The sequence below is a fragment of the Sphaerodactylus townsendi genome, linkage group LG08 (genome assembly GCF_021028975.2).
Source record: "Sphaerodactylus townsendi isolate TG3544 linkage group LG08, MPM_Stown_v2.3, whole genome shotgun sequence".
NCBI lineage: Eukaryota > Metazoa > Chordata > Lepidosauria > Squamata > Sphaerodactylidae > Sphaerodactylus > Sphaerodactylus townsendi.
In genome coordinates this window covers 24,717,755-24,737,873 of record NC_059432.1, presented here as the reverse complement: position 1 = coordinate 24,737,873, position 20,119 = coordinate 24,717,755, and the positions used below count along the sequence as shown (strand labels likewise).

General features: G+C 40.8%; 1 protein-coding gene across 5 annotated transcripts in view; it reads right to left on the bottom strand.

The window, feature by feature from the left end:
- Window positions 1-11,355: 11,355 nt before the first annotated feature.
- The window catches only part of CCAR1 (cell division cycle and apoptosis regulator 1), a 31,790-nt gene continuing 23,026 nt past the window's right edge, over window positions 11,356-20,119 (bottom strand). For all 5 annotated transcript variants that reach the window (XM_048505526.1, XM_048505525.1, XM_048505529.1 and 2 more), the window contains exons 18-25: window positions 19,147-19,380; window positions 18,575-18,686; window positions 18,123-18,205; window positions 16,304-16,450; window positions 15,634-15,754; window positions 15,138-15,323; window positions 12,832-13,037; window positions 11,356-11,886 (exon numbers count right to left, since the gene is read on the bottom strand). In XM_048505526.1, the coding sequence (XP_048361483.1) occupies window positions 11,827-11,886; window positions 12,832-13,037; window positions 15,138-15,323; window positions 15,634-15,754; window positions 16,304-16,450; window positions 18,123-18,205; window positions 18,575-18,686; window positions 19,147-19,380 (1,149 nt within the window). In that variant the 3' untranslated portion in view covers window positions 11,356-11,826. The remainder of the gene's footprint in view (window positions 11,887-12,831; window positions 13,038-15,137; window positions 15,324-15,633; window positions 15,755-16,303; window positions 16,451-18,122; window positions 18,206-18,574; window positions 18,687-19,146; window positions 19,381-20,119) is intronic.

The window sequence follows — 20,119 nt, the reverse complement described above, 5'->3', positions numbered from 1 at the left end:
ACACACACACCCCCGGTGACTTCGCCTGCCCCTGTTTGCCGGATCCGCAATTGCGCCGGATCCTTCATCCAGTTGCCGGGAGAGGGACGCAAACGCCGGCTTTGGCGAGGAGAGCCCCGTCACAACAACCTGATGTGTGACTTCATGTTAGCGCAGCCAGCGGACAGTGAAAGCAAATCTGGGCAGGTCTGCTCAGCAGCAAGCCTCATTGTACTCCCTGGGGCTTTACGCCAGGAATGGGTTCATACTGCAGCCTTCGTGGGATGCCGGCCTCCTCTGCGCCGTTGTCTCAGTACTGCCCAGGGAGAAGGATAAAAGAGGGAAAGGTGTGAGTGGAAATCGCGTCCCCCGAATTAGACTGTATCGAATGGTTGCAAGTAGCTACAGAGAGAAAAGAAAAAGAACAACGGTGCTAATAATGCAAAAGTTCATTATAGGTATAGCCATTTTGGGGGGAAGACAAAGCATTCTTTATGGATGTTGGGTTTTTTGCGGGGGGGGGGGGGGTGTCCTTGGTGCCCTTAAGCCTTTCCACTGATTCCTTTTCTGAGGAGATTTTTTTCCTCCCAAACTCGAATGGTCAATGCTGCTCTGACTGAGCTGCTGTTTGTCAGTGTGTCACTTTGCATTTTCCCTCTTTTATAAAGTAAATTAAACAGTAGGAATTAGTTGTTCAACCAGGGCACTTCACAGACAGAACATAAGAACTAGCCTGCTGGATCAGACCAGAGTCCATCTAGTCCAGCATTCTGCTACTCGCAGTGGCCCACCAGGTGCCTTTGGGAGCTCACATGCAGGATGTGAAAGCAATGGCCTTCTGCTGCTGCTCCTGAGCACCTGGTCTGCTAAGGCATTTGCAATCTGAGATCAAGGAGGATCAAGATTGGTAGCCATAGATTGACTTCTCCTCCATAAATCTGTCCAAGCCCTTTTTAAAGCTATCCAGGTTAGTGGCCATCACCACCTCCTGTGGCAGCATATTCCAAACACCAATCACACGTTGTGTGAAAAAATGTTTCCTTTTATTAGTCCTAATTCTTCCCCCCAGCATTTTCAATGAATGCCCCCTGGTTCTAGTATTGTGAGAAAGAGAGAAAAATTTCTCTCTGTCAACATTTTCTACCCCATGCATAATTTTATAGTCTTCAATCATATCCCCCCTCAGCCGTCTCCTCTCCAAACTAAAGAGTCCCAAACGCTGCAGCCTCTCCTCATAAGGAAGGTGCTCCAATCCTTCAATCATCCCTACTTGGGTTCCTTCTCTGCACTTTTTCTATCTCTTCGATATCCTTTTTGAGATGTGGCGACCAGAACTGGACACAGTACTCCAAGTGCAGTCGCACCACTGCTTTATATAAGGGCATGACAGTCCTTGCAGTTTTATTATCAACTCCTTTCCTAATGAACCCCAGCATAGAGTTTGCCTTTTTTCACAGCTGCCATGCATTGAGTTGACATTCCCATGGAACTATCAACTAAGACGCCCAAATCCCTTTCCTGGTCTGTGACTGATAGCACTGACCCCTGTAGCGTGTATGTGAAGACAGGAAGATTAGCCGCTCTGTAAGGACACCAAAATAATATTTTCTCTCATGTCAGAAAATAAAATAATAAACTGGCACCAGAGGCTTGTTAAGACAAGCAAAAGTTTTTATTTACAAGAAATAAATCAGGACCTTTTTTTCTGGCAAATTGATGTAGTACAAGGTTCATACAGGTCACTTATCTTTAGTGCCTTCAAGTTGCTACCGTCACTTAAATTCTCCACAAACTAAGGACCCACCAGGATTGGTGTTCAGTCTTCTCTTTGGCTCTCTTGTTAATGTCCTAAAAAAACCCTAATTTCTACCCTCGAATAAGTATAACTACATAGTTCCTCAAATACTAACTCTAAAACAGTCTTTCCTCTAGAGTGCCTATCTCATACAGTGCCAATCAGAGAAGGACTTGCAGCTTTCCTCCAGGAAACCCAATATTTTCTCTTTTTAAACTCAACCAACCTCAGGAGCTTCTCTGCCCCATATCTGGGTGGGTTCTCCTCAGAGAAAATCAACCAAGCCACCAGTGTGATCAGTCAGTGTTACTGTGTTATAATTAACTCCAGGACATTGGCACCGATTCCCTAACTGAAATCTGTTCTTCCGCACACTTAATCAGAGTGGCTCAGCTCCCTTAGAACAGGCCCTCAGCCTCCAGAGAATGGAACCACAACAGAACCATTCACTCTGCCATTCAAACCAGTTCTCTCTCCTCAGAACTCTCAGTGCTCTGGCTAAGAATTTTTGGCAGTTCTCTCTAGCCAATCATGTGGAGCTCCATGTTAACCCTTTCAGCTCTCAATGAATGTGGCTAAGTGTCTGTATACATCACACCTGCCAAGATTCTTGTGTCTTCAACAGGGGCATATGTCTTCATGAGCTCTGTAGTTAAGCTGTTCTTGTTGAACCTTTGCCTGCCATACACAGACCCAGTGGTTAAGGGTAGTGGTTAAGAGCAGGTGGATTCTAATCTGGAGAACCCGGTTTGATTCCCACTCCTCCACCTGAGTGGCAGAAGCTTATCTGGTGAACCAGATGTGTTTCTGCACTCCTGTGACCTTGGCTAGTCACAGTTCTTCAGAACTCTCAACTCCACCTACCTCACAAGTGGGGAGAGGAAGGGAAAGGAGCTTGTAAGCAACTTTGAGTTTCCTTACAGGAGAGAAAGGTGGGATATAAATCCAAACTACTACTCCTCTTCTTTATGCAAGTGCACAAATCTGGCCACAGAAAATGGCAGCTCTAAACAGTGCATTGCCTGCAAAACATTAAAAGCATATTATTAAAATAAATAAAATCAATCTAAGCAGTCACAAAAGGCAAGGCTTTGAGTGGGAGCCAAAATCACCATTTCACGACCCTACCCCACCCCCCTGGTGCAAAAAATCAAAGGGTTTGCACTTTTTCACATTCACACTTCTAGAACCGCACTAAGTTGCTGTTTCGCTTCATGTTTTCACATTTAGTAGCCAAGTGATTTGGTAAGTCTATTGGGTGTGTGGGGGGGTGGGGGTGGGGGGGGGGATACTTAAGATCTTTCTCATGTATTCGGTTTCTTAATTGTAAGATTTTTATATGATCCAAATCAACCTTTATCAAATGATCACTTTGCCATGACAACTTGCTTGACTGCAACCAGTTAAGAGCATTTTCAATAGGCAACTGGTACAAAGTTCAATGGGAGCATTTTTGCATGAGTATTGATTAAGACTGTTATTGTTTGTTGCTTTAATATTTTAGGCTGCAAATTTTAAGCACCCTATTATAAATTCCAGTGACAACTGTGGATCCTACTAAGTCATTCATTTTATGTTGTACAAAAGACAGACTAGTTGGGATGACATACTTTTTCTGAATATCTCTAGTACAAAAATATGCAAGGTTTGGAATTACACCAACTCCTTCATCCAGTAGCTGGTCAGTTAATGTATCAAGAGCAAAGATAAATGTAAACAGTCATGATTCTTACAAATGAGTGATTAGCAGTTCTGTCACAAACTTTTTAGCACATCAAATTCAAACAACACAGGGCTACCCTGGTCTATAAACAGCAATGCCTGATTAGTTTTTCTCCACTGTTTATTTATAGTGATAGTGATGGGGCACAAACACACCAGCTTATAGTTTTTCTTCAATCTAGTTCTTCTACTTTTATGTAGTCTCTGCAAAGGTCATTCACAGTTCCAAACAAGTGTAATCATCCTTTCATTAATTTGCCAAATGCTTAAAGCAAGCTGAGCTAACATATAGTTTAATTGCTCTAGTTGTGTGAGTGTGTTTTCTTTGTGATATGCTTCTAAAAAGCATTTGACTTAGGGTTCTTTTGTTGTAGAAACATAGAGGGAGATGGCTCAGTAGTGTCCTAATGGCAATATCCATTTTCTGAAAGTGCTTCTGCAGCAGAAGATTAAGGAATGCATTTACATGCTGCTTAAATCCGCAAGTCTCCATACATCATTAAATCTGTAGCTTCTATTAAGCTAATCCTCTCTCTTTTGAAAGCTGCTGGCATCTTATGTGGAGGTTTTAAGTGATGTTTAAATGGAGTCACTTAACCTTTCCTAGAGGCTCAAATGGCTCTAGACTTAATCCTAAAATGTTTTCCTGGGAATAAATCTACTGGATAGACCTGAGTAGGATTCTGAGACAGCCTGTTTAGGATTGCTCTGTTAGGACATCGATGCAAGAAGCAATAGGGTTATCCCTTTCCCCCTATACTCTCCAGAATAGATATTTGAACATGCATGTGGATCTACTAATTGAAATGCTTGGTTATAGGGTGGAAATGGTAGGTTGCTTTAAATTTTTTTAATGCACATTATTTTTCTTATCATGTATTAAATCCTTTTTAAAAATTCTATTTCTCATTCCTGCAACTCAAGCTGAACAAAATCCAAGCAATTTCTATTTATGTAAAAGTGACAGAAAGTGGGCTGACCATTAATTAAGGCTGTTCTCCTGAACACATTTACTAAAGAACAATCCCCACTGAACTCAATGGGGCTTATTTCTGAACAAACATGTTTTGAATTAACAGCGTAAACTGGGAAAGCGCCCTTTTGGGTTTCCCTGCCCACCCAATCACATTGAAAAGGAAAATGGCCCTTGACTTTGAATAAGGTAGGGGGCAGGCTAGATGTATTGGGGAACTCCTGGCCTTCATTATGGCCGGCCAACACCTCACTGCTGAAGAGATGAACCAGCAAATGGGTCCTGGAACACTGAACATGCCATTTTGTCTAGTAATGCCATGTTAGTTCCATCTTACCAGCTGGCATAGACTGTCTGAAATAGCTGCATGTTTACATCTTGGAATGAGGCTACAACAATGTAATCCTCAGCTGTTAATACAGTAGTTATCCTGCAACAGTCCCTAAACAAAGAGGCAGTGCATGCTTTGTGCAGCAAATGTGTTTTTTTCTCTGTACAAATGGCATTTGCCATGATGAACACTCAAAGGTGGGGGGCATGTTTTGTTGTGCAAGAAAGGAAGGCTATAGCTGTTGGTTTATTTTGATTCATTAACTGGCAAGCAGATCTACACTGCCGTTTCCATCCAAAACCTGCGAACAAGTGTCCAGTGGAACTTCCCACAAAGAATATGAACAAGCCCTTTCAGCCTATTGCCGTGTTAAGAGCCACCTCAGTATTACAGAAGTAAGTGTTACAGAAGTAAGTGTGTTTGATTTTCTTTTCCTCGCTTGTATCTAACTGTTATGATCATGCTGCTTTTGGCTTATCAAGTGACAGGACCTATTTTTCTGTTGTCATACCAGATGTGTTGAAATTCCTGTATGTAGGGATTATCACTAAATTACAGCAGCACATATAGGGCTGCAGTTTAATGCAGTCAGTTATATATGGAGGTTTGGTTTCTAATCATGCATTCACAAGTTAAATTGGTGGTAATAAAGTTGGGTTTTTATATGCAAATATGACTTGCCACTATCCAGGAAGAAAGTTGATTAATTTGAAATGTGGTGTTGGAAGAGTGTTTACAAATACCTTGGACCATCAAAAAGACAAATAAGTGGGTTTTACATCAAACTAAGCCTGGACTCTCTCTAGAAGCTAAAATGACTAAATCAAAGCTTTCATACTTTGGTCACATTATAGGAAGACAAAAATCACTGGAAAAGATAATGCTAGAAAAAGTTGAAGGCAGCAGGGAAAGAGGCAGCTTTAACTGGGGAGAACTGATCAAGGAAACCTCAGCTCACTGTTTGCAGGACTGCTTGTGAGGCCATTCATTCATAGGGTCGCTGTAAGTTGGAAGCATCTTGACAGATATTAACATATATGCACTATCCAAACCCTCTCAAAGGACCTGACAACACAGAATTATTATTCCGCAACCCTTTGTGGCCTTGCAAAAACAGATATATGCCTTCTTGGTGCCCTGCCAAGGAGATTGATTGAGTGCAAGAACAGAACTAGAGATGGTGCTTTCCCCCAAATGGGCAAGAACTGAAGGTTGCCTGCAAAGGCACATGGGCCCACACCCTCTGGCCCTTGCATTTCCAGAGCCTATGTCAGAAAGGGTAGGAGAAGCAGCATTTGACAGATGCATGTCCTCTGAGGCAAACCCCATTCCCCACAGACTTTTTAGTCTGTGAGGACTATCTCTAAACAAGTCAGGGTCATAAATAGTATGGTCTTACAAGAAGTTACATATTCTCTGAATAAACTGTAAAGGGTGGGTAACAAGGTAAACTGGAAAATTAGTTATACATATGTGTTCTCGATGAATGTCACATGTTCCATATGTGCCCCATGTCCATAACTCCCTGCCTCTACTGTCATTGTAAACCTAGCGAGTATAAGGAAACCAGACTTTGTAGCAACCAAGTCTTGAACCTTCATCTTTCTAATTCCATGGTGGCTCTACCCAGAGGCGTAGCTAGGGAAAATGGAGCCCGGTGCAAAATCTGAATTTTGCTGCCCATGTTCGTTTGTGGTTTTTGTATTTTTTAGGTTTGTTCAGTTTTCAGGGGGCGCAGTTTTTAGGCTAGCAGCATCAAAATTTCAGGGCATCTTTAGGAGATTATCCTGATGATACCAGCCAGGTTTGGTGAAGTTTGGTTCAGGGGGTCCAAAGTTATGGACTCTCAAAAGTGTAGCCACCATCTCCTATTAGCTCCCATTGGAAACAATGGGGGATGGGGCACCCCCTTTGGGAGTCCATAAATGTGGACCTCCTGAACCAAACCCACCTAACTTGGGTGGTGTCATCAGGAGAGTCCCCTGAAAACTCCCTGAAATTTTGGTGCTGCTAGCCTAAGAACTGCGCCCCCAGCAGGCCAAAAATTGAAAAACACTAAAAAATACAAAAAACCCTAAAATTTTTGTTGCCCCCAGGCGGGTGCCCGGTGCAATGCGAACCCCCTGGCCTCCTTGTAGCTCCACCTCTGGCTCTACCACAGAGATTTTAAAAATCTGCCAGGATGGGCCACCCAGGGATGGGGTATGTTTTTGCAAACCTAGGATTAATCAAGTTTACAGAAAAGTATAAACTGTTATGTATAAATTGAGCCCCCCTCCCCAAAGTAATGTGATGTAAAAGAAAAGAAAAAGATAAGGATCAGGTTGGGGGGAGGAAAATATGTGAAGGTGAAGGCTAAGGACAGCATGGGGTGGGTGAGGGCATGGGAGTTCCCCTTCTAGCACTACTCTACTTTATAATGCTTGTGTCAAAATGTTAAGACAAAAGTAACATATTGCTTATAATAGAATATTGTTTCATAAACTTGGGACTGTCCTGTGAAAAACATGAATAGCTGGTTTAAATGCATCTGACTTCTTAGCAGGATAGAATTATAAGATAATTGTTTAAAACTCTAGTCAAGAAAGCTAAGTAAATGATCTCTTTATCTTCTTCTTACAAAGGACACTTAACACTTCAAGACATTATCAAAAGAAAGGCAAATTCTGCAAATACCTAACCTGGGTTCTGGGAACATTTTTTTCTTTTGCATTTAGGGCTGCATATCAAAGCTCCTGAAAGAGATAAAAGTCAGGGAGAGCCATTTCAAAATATTTTCCATCCTATCACCCGACTTTGTTTAGTGTTAAGCAACTGGGGATATAAGAAAGGGAAGTTTGGGGGGGGAAACCCTTCAAATCTAAGGTTGTTCTCTCTACAAACTGATTTCTCCCCCGCTCCCCTGCAATTTTCCTCTCCCATTTCAGACAAGATACTGCAGTCATGAGCTAAAACCACACAGCTTAAAAAAGAAAAGAAGCCCCACTAACCTGCACAGTGGCTGTCAATTTTCTGTCCCATCTGGTGACCTCATCGTGTGGTTTTCAAGGTCCATACAGAGACTAGCCAACTCATTGTTAGGTATAGCGATAGCTCAAGGGACTTAAAACAAGGTAGGGGTTGGAGAAAACACAATGTTCTCTGTAAGATTCTGACTCAAATTCCTTCCATTGTAGTAGACTTGTATGTATATATGTATTTATGACTTCAAGGTGTGGTTTTAAAAATTTGCCTAAAGCTGTCGTTGCCCTTTTCTCAACAAGGACACAAACCCAGTCTTAGTTCAATCTTGAAAAGAAACTCAGACACCATTACAACTTACATCTTCCCTTTGCAAGGTGGCAGTTATTACACAAGGAAAAGCTGATGTTTCCTAAATCCTTAGCAGAAGACTTAAAAGTCATGCTAGCTTTCCTCCTGCAAACTTTGCAATATCATATAATCAGCAAATATAGGCCATTCAGATGCATATAATACAAATTACCTGTACAAAAGCACTTGAGAATGACAGCTTTGTATAAGTACAAATTAATCTATTTGCAGCATCAAATTCAACAGCAAACGTGCATGTATATGTATTTCACGTACTTATTTATTTTACATACAAATCTATCATGTAGGCCAGCCAGAGCACCAGAGAAAAGGAAGAATGAGCAAGTCTAAAATGTGCAGCAATCTGAAGTGAGAAATACAGAAGGTACTCATTAGAGGAGCTGGCACTTTCCTACAGAGGCAAGCACAGGTAGTATACTGCAGTACAAAGGCCCCTTCATTGTCCATATGACTCTGCGAGACAGAATATTGTTCCTTACAGATGCATTTGTGCGCTGCCTCTATTGAAAAATATTTTTCTAAGAGGCTTTGACTGGGATATCTGTGACAACCATTTTACGCATACCTCAATCTTGTGGACTAATGAACAGGCATATATAAATCTGCACTCAGACTTTGGGACATGCATCGCCCATGTGGCATCGTCCTCTAAAATTTGCAAGACTACCTATGAAAGGAACTGCTTGGCCCCTTCTGGAGTATTTTAAACAAATACTGTGCTGTAACTAAAGAATACATTCATTTTATCCTAATAACCCACTTTTTTGGGGGGAAAGCAATTCACACTGCTAGTCCTCACAAAATTGAATCTAGCTGTGGTTAATATGAGGATCTGTGGTGCGGTAATGTGTGGATTGGATACAACATAACTAAGCAAGAGTAATTCAACTATACATCGTTTTTAAACAGCAAAATCGTGCTAAAGCACCTCTATAATGATCTTACAGAATTGCTTTCCCTTCCACATATGTAGAAAGCCAGCCCCTGGTTCATCATGGAGTTGTAGTTTGTAGAGTTTCTGTATATCTTAGCAAGTCTCAGACAGAATACTATTGATGCAGCATTTTACATTGGTTTTTTGTAAACAAAAGGCTAAGAAGAACCAGTTATCATAAAGACAGTCCATACAATTTGATATCATAACCTAGCCAAGAGCATCAAAGTTGGTTTATGAGATAATTCTAATGAGCCATAAACATTTTTTCAATATACCCACCTCTTAAAAATTCTCCATTACAGTTCCGTTATGTGAGAAAATTTTAACTCTAGAGGATAAATGAGATGCCACCATCACTACATATTAATCCCATTTCATAAGAATCACTTCATGGTAATTGCTCAACGAAGCATCCTCCCATCGCTTGTCCTCTATCCTAGACCAACCAACTACGGAAGTCAGCCCCAGGAGAAACACAGGTAGTATCTTACTCTGTTCTAAGATGCAGCATTTGTATAAGCCGAATTATTTGAACGTAACATTTCCTTGTTTTCTTTAGGATAGACCAAATTTTTAAATGTAATTTTACTGAATATAGCCTGATTCATCTAGCTTTCAGGATGGTTAAATGTTCACTATAAACCTGTGGCAGTACTGAACAAACTACCTGATTGTACATTGTCAGAGCTGGCACACAGAGCTAGCCCACCATAGTTTTGATTTTCCTTGAATTGAGCTCTTATCTATCCTTGTTTTCCCAGACAAAAGTTTCTGCCACCCATGTCACACTTTGTCTAGTACACTGAATGGGATAATTTGGCATAAATAGGTCAATTTAGATAGTATTGCCACCTTAACAGCTTAACTGATTCTGTCTTGACAGATTCTGTCTTGACAGTTTCAGCACGTTCACACATTAGCTCTTATTTCCACAATTACAGGGTCAAAGCTAAGCTTAAACGGATGATCTAAACCCTGAAGTATGTAAATTTTGTTGCTGTTGCCCTACGCAGCATTCCCTGCTGCCCTTTAAATGGCATGCAAAGAAAGCCACTCAGCAGGAGGAACGCGCTGTCTCAGGGACCAGGGAGTTTCGGAGGGGAAGCAAAGCAATTAAGAGAACCTGCAGCTGGAATGTGTTTGGGTGTTTGGCACAAACATTACCAGGCTTTTATTGAGGTCATCCACAAAAGCTTTAGCTATAGTTCTGAAGAATAAAGTAGGGCAACGAATACACTAAGTCTGTACAGTTGAAAGAATGAAAAACAAGGACAGCAGCCAGGAATCCCATTCAGACCTCTTTTCGCCATCACTTACTCAGAGGTTACATTGAAAAATACTCACATCAGGTCATTAAATTCCAGGGACTGAATTGATGTATCTCTTCATCATCCCTCTTATTACTACAATTTTTTAATGTTGTGAATAATTTAGTCAGTGTGTCTGTGCAGTAAGCCCTGGCCACTCAATGCAAATATCAGCTTTTGTAGGTACCTAATCACAGTTCTAATTCACATTGTTTCATCTCTGCGTACTTTAAAGGGAAAGAGAAGAGCCTTTGGACACGTCAGTGATACCATTTTCAGTGTATAGCTAAAATCCTAAAATGCTGGTGGTGATGAATGTAACGCTAGGAAGTGAATGAATAAAATATTAGAACTGGATAATGCTAAGAACTATTCACACAGATTATTTGAATACTCAACCCAAGATGACTTGTAGCTGAATGTTTATCCTGACTTAATTGTAAACCATTTTTGAGACAGAGGAGTTAAGATTTCTATTTGTGGTGCTCGATAGCAGGTAATTCATCATCGGATCCTAACATATATGTGTGAAAAAGCCAGATCTGAGTAATGCTCAAACTTATAGCTAAGGCCAACAAAGGCAGCTATTTCCTTTAAAAAATAATCCATACATTTTAATACCATGTAAAATCTCTCATTTGTGGCCCTTGTTAAAGCTGGCAATTTAACGGAAGCCAATATAAAATGAACAGCAATTTCTTCACATAAAACATCATACTGACATCTACTGGGCTGGCATTTAAATACATTTTAATACACTATTTTTTTTAAAAAAAGTGAATAGATTAATGAAGGGAGAGAACATTTCAAAGAATACAAAATAGTAAAAGCCTTATTTTCATATAAATCTCAGCTTATCAGTATTTAAGTTCCTCAATATTTTTCCTTAAAAACTGAATCACTGTGCATCAAGACAGTAATACAAGCACCTTTGGACAGAAAAATCATGATTTAAAAGGAAAAAATAGGGACAAGGTATTTGAGGTTTTCTTTAAAAATCTTTACTTGCAAAATTAAGCAGCATGCAATGATTCCAATCTGAATTTTAAAAGTCTAATTAGACTGAAATAAAAATCTAAGAATGGCATTTCTATAAATAATGAAAAATTGCTTCTACTACATTTTAAAGGAAAACATTTAGTAATTAAATACTTGCTACTTTCCATTAAGTTGATTAACTTTATTAGCGTTCAAACTATAACAAAGTTTACCCTAAAACATTTTGCAATGCAAAAGTAATTTTCACTCAAGGAGCGTCTAACAAACCAATAGCTGTGAATTACAAGCAATCCTTGGAAGCCGGCTCGCACATTTATAAAACTTTATACATCCTTCTTTAGACTAAGGTATTTATACTACTAAAATTAAACATGCATCACTTTCATACACTCCAGTTTCATGATTTATATTACATTATGTAACACTCTTATTTTTACTGCAGCAAGTTTGTCATACACTTGCTCCATTCTCTTTGGATTTTTGATCTTTGTCTTCATTCTTCACAATATCCTGTAAGAAAGATGAACAAGACAACAATGTAAAGGCTGCAACAGCTGCTGATCTGCAACAGTCCCAAAGGTGGCTAAAAATACTGCTTTATTTATGTGGGAACAGTAGGTACTCCCTTGCCCGCCTAAACGCATGGGACACCAATGACTGGTGATCCAGAACCTTTGCTTCTCTCCCAGTACTGGCTGATAAATTGACATTAGAAAACAAATGCATGTTGAGCACCACTTAAACTGAGCATGTGGATGCATAAGTGAACCTTATTTCAACTGCCATCCTGTTTCCTGCTTACTAACAGCCAGACAGCAATAGATGCTATTCCATTAGAGATCATGGACTACGAATACGAAGATATAGTTGCATTTACAGGGTCAGGAACCAAACTCACTCCACCTATAAATACTTTGTATGTATAGACTGACAATTTAGTTGGGGTGGGTGAATGAACAAAATAATATTATTTGAACAGTACTCTATGGCTGTGCAGGATAAACCATACTGCGTTTTCTTTCAACTGGAGTACTTCTGGGCACACCCTCATCATTCTGTTTTATTTGCATTCAAAACTCCATTCTGATCTTCCTGCCATCATCCTCATACCCTTACTCAGGCTCACAATGACAAAGTCCAGGAAGCCTGTCTTTTATGTTCAAGAATCACAGGCAGACAAACATCTTCCTTGACTAGAGTAATAAAACAAGCACAATTTTTTTTCCAGTCACAGTAGTTTCCAATTACCTGATCAGCTAGACTTTGTATCATTTGATTTGTTTCAGGGCCCAATTCTGTCTTTAAGTTAACAGCAAAAAATTCAGCTACCTTCATTTTTCTAGATTGCTGTTTTAAGGTACAGACGAATGAAAAGTTAGCAGTAGCCTCCCATTTTATCTTCCAACACTTTATTTTAGAACTGGTATCACAAAACAAGAGTTACATCCTTCTAACCTTTTTAAGAACGGTGTGTATTTCATCCATAACTGTAGCCAAATTTTTGATTGTCTTATTCAGCTGCCCCTCAAATTGCAAATTCGTATCCTCCGATGCCTTCAGATTCTCTTGTAACTGGCCAATGTCCTTTTTTACTTCTTTAAGTTCTGAAGACAAGCTTTTATTCACACTCTCCAAATTCAGTATAGTCTTTTCATCATCATCTTAAAAAAACAACACAACTTTATAGTCACTACATATTTTTCACTTTGGATCTTTCTATAGTCTTTTAAGTATCATAACCAAACTGTTAAAAGATGGTTCAGAAGGCAGCCATGTTGGCCTGCAGTAGAACAATTAGATCTGAATCCAGTAGCTGCTTAGAGACCAACAAGACTTTCAGGGTGTCAGCTTTTGAGAGTCAAAAAAACCTCCATCAGTCTTTGAGGGAGCTTTGACCCTAGGAAGCTTACACCCCCAAAAATCTTGTGGATCTCTAAGGAGCTCCTATATTCAATAACTGTTAAAAGGGAGGCATCTTTGCTGCTGCATTCACAGCAGACTTAGGGGTTACAGGACAGAGCTATGGACACTGGAATTATACCCTTTTGATGAAGGTCTGCAATGCAAGTCTAGAAATTTCAGCAAGTTCAGACTGGTTTCAGAAGGTGTGTGGGTGGGGGTGTAGGTCTGCCTTGCAGCATTAATGCTGTGGGGTCCATCGGGGTCCAATTGCATCTTCCATGCCATTTAGCAGGTACGTGAAACTGCCAGGTGAGATCATGTGGAAATCTGGAGTAAGGTGAAACCAATATGCAGATAATACCCAAGTGCTGTTTCTTCTTTTTGTCTGGATCAAGCAACATAGTGGACTGTCTAAACAGGCACATGGAATGACCAAGCAAGTGCTGCTAAACTGAAGCTTAACCAAGAGAAGGCTGAGATGTTGGGTTAAGCGACTGATCATTCCAAAGTTGTAGCATTTCCGCCTCGTGCTGCTGCTTTTTGTTTTAAACACACTCGAAGTGAATGACTCACAAGAAACCACAGGGCCCCCCCCCACCCCCCGCACTCCTTCTTCCACACACCCATTACTACCAGGTTCATTTTTCCTATGTTGTAAGCAAGCATCAGTTACTATGGCATCTCAAAATTTTAAAAGATGATGTCATGAGCCTCTGGATGCCATTTGGGATTAACATAGTAGCCCTGTAGATGTCACGGTGGCCGTTTCCGCACGGCCTTTTTATGGCGCCCTGGGAACAGTAAAAACACCGTTCCCAGGGAGCCATTCGCACAGGCGGCGCTCCCCCTCCCCCAGGGCGGCGTCAGGCCGCCCTGAAAAACAACCCTTGTGCGTTATTTTCCAGCAACAGCGCGGTTCCCTGCTGCATGGTGCGAACAGCACCGCCTGGAACACGCTGTTTCCCTTCCTCATCCCAGCTCAGCCAGCCGGTTCGTTGCTGCCGAGTTCACCATCGCTTCGTCCCCACCCCTGGAGGTCGGAAGGCAGCGTATGTATTTCGACGGCCAGCAGGCCGACGACGGGGACACGGAAGGGGGCAGAGGCGGCTCCATGCGGAGCCGCCTGCCGTCCGCCGGCCTCCGCCTCCACGCAGGCAGAATTCTTGCCAGCGTGGAGGCGCATCGACGGCCGTGCGGAAACGGCCGGTGTTTGTGCCTCTTTCCTATTCCATGGGCAAGCCCACAAAGAACAGTGCTCTTGGCCCATCACCTGATGCCTGACCTTTGGCAAAGGGCACTACTGCATCTGGCATGACAGAAAGAGGGAAGATAAGACACCCACATTTCTGCAGGAATTTTGCTGCTATTCTCATGGCTTTTCCAATGTACTCCAGGAACAATCCCTTCAAAGTTTTTTCCCTACCATTTGTGATGATAGGAATCAACTTACTGCTTTTTCGATTTATGCTTTGTAAGCCTCAGTGGCAGCTTTTAAAAGTGGTATTTGACAGGGAAGGCATTTAGAAAATGAAAAATCTGCACTTTTGTACCAATTCAGTAGACGCATTAACTCATTCTCATTTAACAGTCATGTGTGTTTTAACACAAGGCTCTCAGTGACATTCTGCGCTTTAAAGTAGATTCAGAGACAGTTACGCACCCATCACTGCTCAAAGCCAAAGATACCAGAATGATCACACATCCACAATGCACAATCTCATGGCCTGATGAACAAAAACCAGTTGCAAGAACTCATAGGAAAATGGGAGCACTTTCCTTCATTAACTCATAGCCACAAAAACTAGACTCCCACTTTTTTGTTAATAATTAATCTCCCTTGTCGTGTCAAGCACTCCCACCTGTCTTTTCTTCCAATGACTGAAGCTTCTGTTCCATCTCAGCCCGTGCTTTTTCACTCTTTTCAAGTTTTTGTAAGAGACTTCCTACATCCACCATAGCTCCATGATATACAATGAGACCAACATTTTCTTCTGGTCCCTTTGATTCTTGTTTTACAGCTGAAGATGGTAGCAGCAGTCTGTTTCCTACGGAGGGTTAAGAAAACACAACATAACAGAGCACTATTAGAAAACACTCAATCAGTAGAGGAAGCATCGAAGTTCTTCCACATTCTTTCTTTGCAGCGCCACTAATTTTTCACATATCCAAATACATCTAGCCCTCAACAACACAGAAGGAAAGTATGTTGTATAATATCCCCAAAGAGAATTCAGATAGTCCTATGTATTCTCCATCCCTAAGTGCATGATATATCCTGAATGTGAAATGGGAAGTGCTTCATTTTCCCTGCCACCCATTGTCATCAAGTGCCTTTTGCAACTAACATCACCTTACCCAGAATGTCTTCCTGTGGTGTTTCTACCTCTTCTGGATTTTCTTCATCTTTAGAAGTATCTGTCAGTTTTCTATAAAAGCAAGATTCACGGACAACTACCTTATTAAGTAATTTCTTGACCTGAAACAATACAAGAGATCAGGTACCATCAGCACTGTGAGCAATACAAAGAATTGTCATGTTTAAGATACATAAGAGGATGACTAGGCTGCCTCTCAACGTCTGCTTGAGGTAGAACAATTTAACAAAGCCAGGGAATTCATCAACAATAAACCCAGCAACACATATACAAAAATATAAATTAAAACACTAAAATGCAGAAAATATCTTTTCCTTGTAAACTTTCTGCAGCATTTAAGAATAATTATGCTCAGGGATTTAAAATCCAAATGCATGTAGACTGATAATTTACTTATATTCTTGCCACATCCTATTTTTAATCTCCTTTACATATAGAACATAGATATATAAATAATGACACTGGAAAGTTGTTCTTAGTCAGCAAAAACAATACACAAAAAGCCCTAAAGCTTCTCATCATCAGAAAAATCAAGAGATGTTACATTTCAGTTGCATGCAGGGGCTGTACAAGACAGAACATTCGAGAGTAACTAAAAAACCCTGCCTTCCCGCAAGGCTTACAACTACACAACTGCTTAAGATACACACCTGAGCGCGGGAGAGATGCAGTCCAAGTGTGTACAGAATTTCTTCCAAGTCTTTTTCTAGGAGGTACCCACAGTGGCATTGATCAAAATAAACGAAAGCCATCAGAAGATCTCTGTTAATAGTTATCATTTGGGTTTTGTCTTTTTCCTGCAACAGAAAACATTTCATGCCCATGTAAGACAGTTTTTACTACTGGCAACTGCTATAACCAAAATAACTGCCCTGATGTGATGGAAGCAGCAAAATTGGGCCATCCACAAGCAAGTTCTGGGTCCCGACACATTCAGGGGCATGTCCAAAAATGTAGAAAAATATGACTTGGTTCATCTATGAAGAACAAGCCATTAAAACAATGTGAAGGCTGAAAATGTTCCAGAAAGGGCACAATTGTGGGAGAGCAAATGAATCTTAAACAAAATTATTCAAATGTGGAAGTCCATAGGTCATTACATAAATTAGCCAAATCTAGGGGGGGAAAAACCACAATAAAGGGCCTAAGGACAACTGAAAATGTTCCAGAAGGGATAGAATGTTGTAAGTGGCCAAATATCAGTTAAATGAAGGAGGGGGTGGATGACTCTGGTTCAAGCCCTTAAAGTCTTTAAAAAAACCCGAAACCAAGATTTTTTTCTCAACTGGTTTTTATAAAATATATGTACCAGCATGGCTAAATATAACCCTTAACAGAATTAAAGCACTCTGAAGGCAAATGTGTCATCTTGTTCCCAACTCTGAACATAATGCTTCCTTTTCTGCCTAATGGACATCCCACTTTGGAACTAAATTCAAAAGAAGTACTAAGAAAAATTCATCCCTCTGTATCTAAATGGGAGGATCCAGCAATTGATCCATGAAAGGCTCCTTAATCCCCCTTCCCCCAGCAGACCACGGGAAAGCTGACCCTGTGGGGTTGTGCGGCATAAGAAAAGCCCTGCTGGATTAGACCACTGCTCCATCCAATTCAGCATCCAGTATAGCACAGTGGCCAACCACTTCCTCTGGAGATCCAACAAGAGGCCAAAAAGGTTGAGGCCTTCCCCTGATGTTGCCTTCTGGCATTGCTATTTAGATGTTTACTGCGTCTGGATGTGGAGGTTTCCTTTCATCACCAGGACTGTTTTTATAGTAGCTGCTGATGGATCTGATCTCCATGAATCTGTCTAATCCCCTTTTAAAGCCTGAGGCCAACACTATTTTCTCTGGTAGCAATTTCCACATTCTAACCACATGTTCAGTGAAAAAGTATTTCTTTTTGTCCATACTGAGCCGGTTGTGCATCAATGGAGGTAGGGGGCAGGTGCAATTTTAGGGGTGGGGTGCAAATCTGGGTGGCCCTGGGGGTGGGATGGGAACCCATTCAGTACTTGCCCCGGGAGCCATTGTGTGCAGATATACCACTGCTGGGAGAGCAAGTTTCCTGGGGTCTGCAGGAGGGAAAAGTGGGGAATATTCACAGTCCTTCAGTGAGCAGATCACTGGATCCAGTCCCCAGAATTTAAACTCTCGGAAATGCAAGCAAATTCAGTTTGAGGACCACAGCAAAAATCTATTCAGTCTTTTCCAGATAAGTGACTGGTGTACCAACGTCATGGTTTGATTCAAATACTTTATCCTAAGAATGCTGGGGTGGGGGTGGGGGGTTGATAACTCCTTATACAGAAAAATTATAAAGTCTTCTATCTAGGTATTACCAGCAGAGAAAAGATGTTACAGGCACCTTCGCGTCCAGGTCAAATCAAGCTTTTCTCTATAGGCTGAAGAAGGCATACTTGGTAGGCTGGCCTTCCAGCATCATCATGAATTGATAAATACTAAGTACCTTATCCTTAGAAGCCCTTTCTTTGCAGTGCCGGTTTCCCTCTCTTCTGTCATCTCGACGACTCATTTCCTCATCATCCCTATCTATGGAAACAGAAGTTACTTGCAACATATATCATATTACAGCTTCATTACAAGTACCTTTTAATGAAGAAATGCATTTCCCTGTGAGATTTAAGGGATTCCATTTTTCATCTTAAAAAGGGAGGCAAAACAACAGGCAGGTGGAAGATTAGTTGTTTTGTGGACCACTTTGGTTCCACGTTTAGCAAAAATGGAAATCAGATAGTTCAGACTTTCACTGAATACACAAGGCCTATTAAACAGTCTGTTAAACATGTCAGCCTAACTGCCCCAACCACATAAGAGTGACTGAACATCTGCAATTTTACCCAGGCAGAAAAAGTATTTGCATCTGGGTTCTTTTAATTAAAACAATCATGCCCAGTATACCATCGTCATCATCATCTGCATCTTCAGCTTCCATTGGATCATATTCATCTTGGTTATTGTCATCTTCCATTTCATCGTCATCTTTGGAATCATCTTTCCTCTTATCTTCTCTCTGGAATTAATTCTCAAATATTAGCATAGTCCAGGGATTATCAGCATTCATGTCACCCAGAAAACCATGATTTAGCACAAGGTGACTCCTTGGTAATGGAGTTGAAAAAGATTGTGGAATGAACAAATTATCTGGTGTTGGGCGGGACTCTTGCTTGTAGAAGATGACAAAAGGAACCAAGTTATCTTGCCTGGGTCCCCAAATGCCCACCTATGGGCCAGACTTAAAAAACAGGAATGAACAGCGCCCTCCACCCCCCCTCCCCAAATTTTTCTAGTACACATTTTCATTGTCTGATTTTAATTACTTGAAATCTATAATAGGAAAACATCTATGATGAATTTCCTATCAAAAACTATTAACTATGTTAGCATTAAATAATTAGTTTGTTTTTTGAAATTACTTCCCTTCCCACACCTGCTCTTAACTTAGAGAGATTGTTGGGAAATTATCCACTGACCTTCCTGTCATCTCGCTCATCCTTTTTATCTTTTTCATCTCCAGATTTCCTTCTTTTAGGCTTTGGATCATCATTTTCATCCTCTCTGTCTTCCCTTTTCTCTTTTTTCTCATCCTTTTTGTTCTTTTTATCTTTTTTATCTTCCTTGTCAGGAAGGGACAATAACGATTTGTAGATTCGGACACCAAAATCCCTTTGAAGCATTTCATTGAAGAGTTCCGCAAATAATGAAACCTGTACAAGGAATATCAGTAGCCCTAAGATCTCTAATTTGTTTGATATTGTGCAACCTTTCCAGTGGTGGGATCCAAAAATTTTAATAACAGGTTCCGATGGTGCTGAGATTCAAACAGTGGCACCGCCGCACACACGCACCTCCAGTCCCTATTGGGCAGGGAGGTTGCTTTAGTAGCCCCGTCTCAGCACTCAGAAAAAATTAGTAACCACTTCTAGAGAAGTGGTGAGAACTGGTTGGATCCCACCTCTGAACCTTTCTGCTTAAAAGCATAATAAGGCAGACAGGTGGCAGAGGTAAGTGGAAAAGGTGGAAAAAGAAGACCTTGCTCCAGGACACTCAGTGACTCAGTGGCAAAGTTGACCTCTCTTATCATGCAGATCCTATTTGGAAATCAATCACATGCAAAGACTTGGTGGATGAGGGAGCAAGTGACAGGTCCGAAGACCCTAGTGACAGCACAGTGTAGGAACAGAGTTGTAATTTTCCTCTAATGCAACAAGTAATTAACAATTGTTGCTTCATCACAAAATGAAAATATGAAATAGTTAAAAGCTCAAAAGCAAAACTGAAAGCACTCTTAAGTAAAATAAAAAGAAATAAAATATTCCTATTTTATAGGATTCATATTAATATTCACATAAAATGTAATTCTGCAAAACAAACAAACCCCAACAACAAAATCTACTAAGAAAAATGACCATTTCGTCAAATCTTTGATTAAGAAGCTCCCACGGT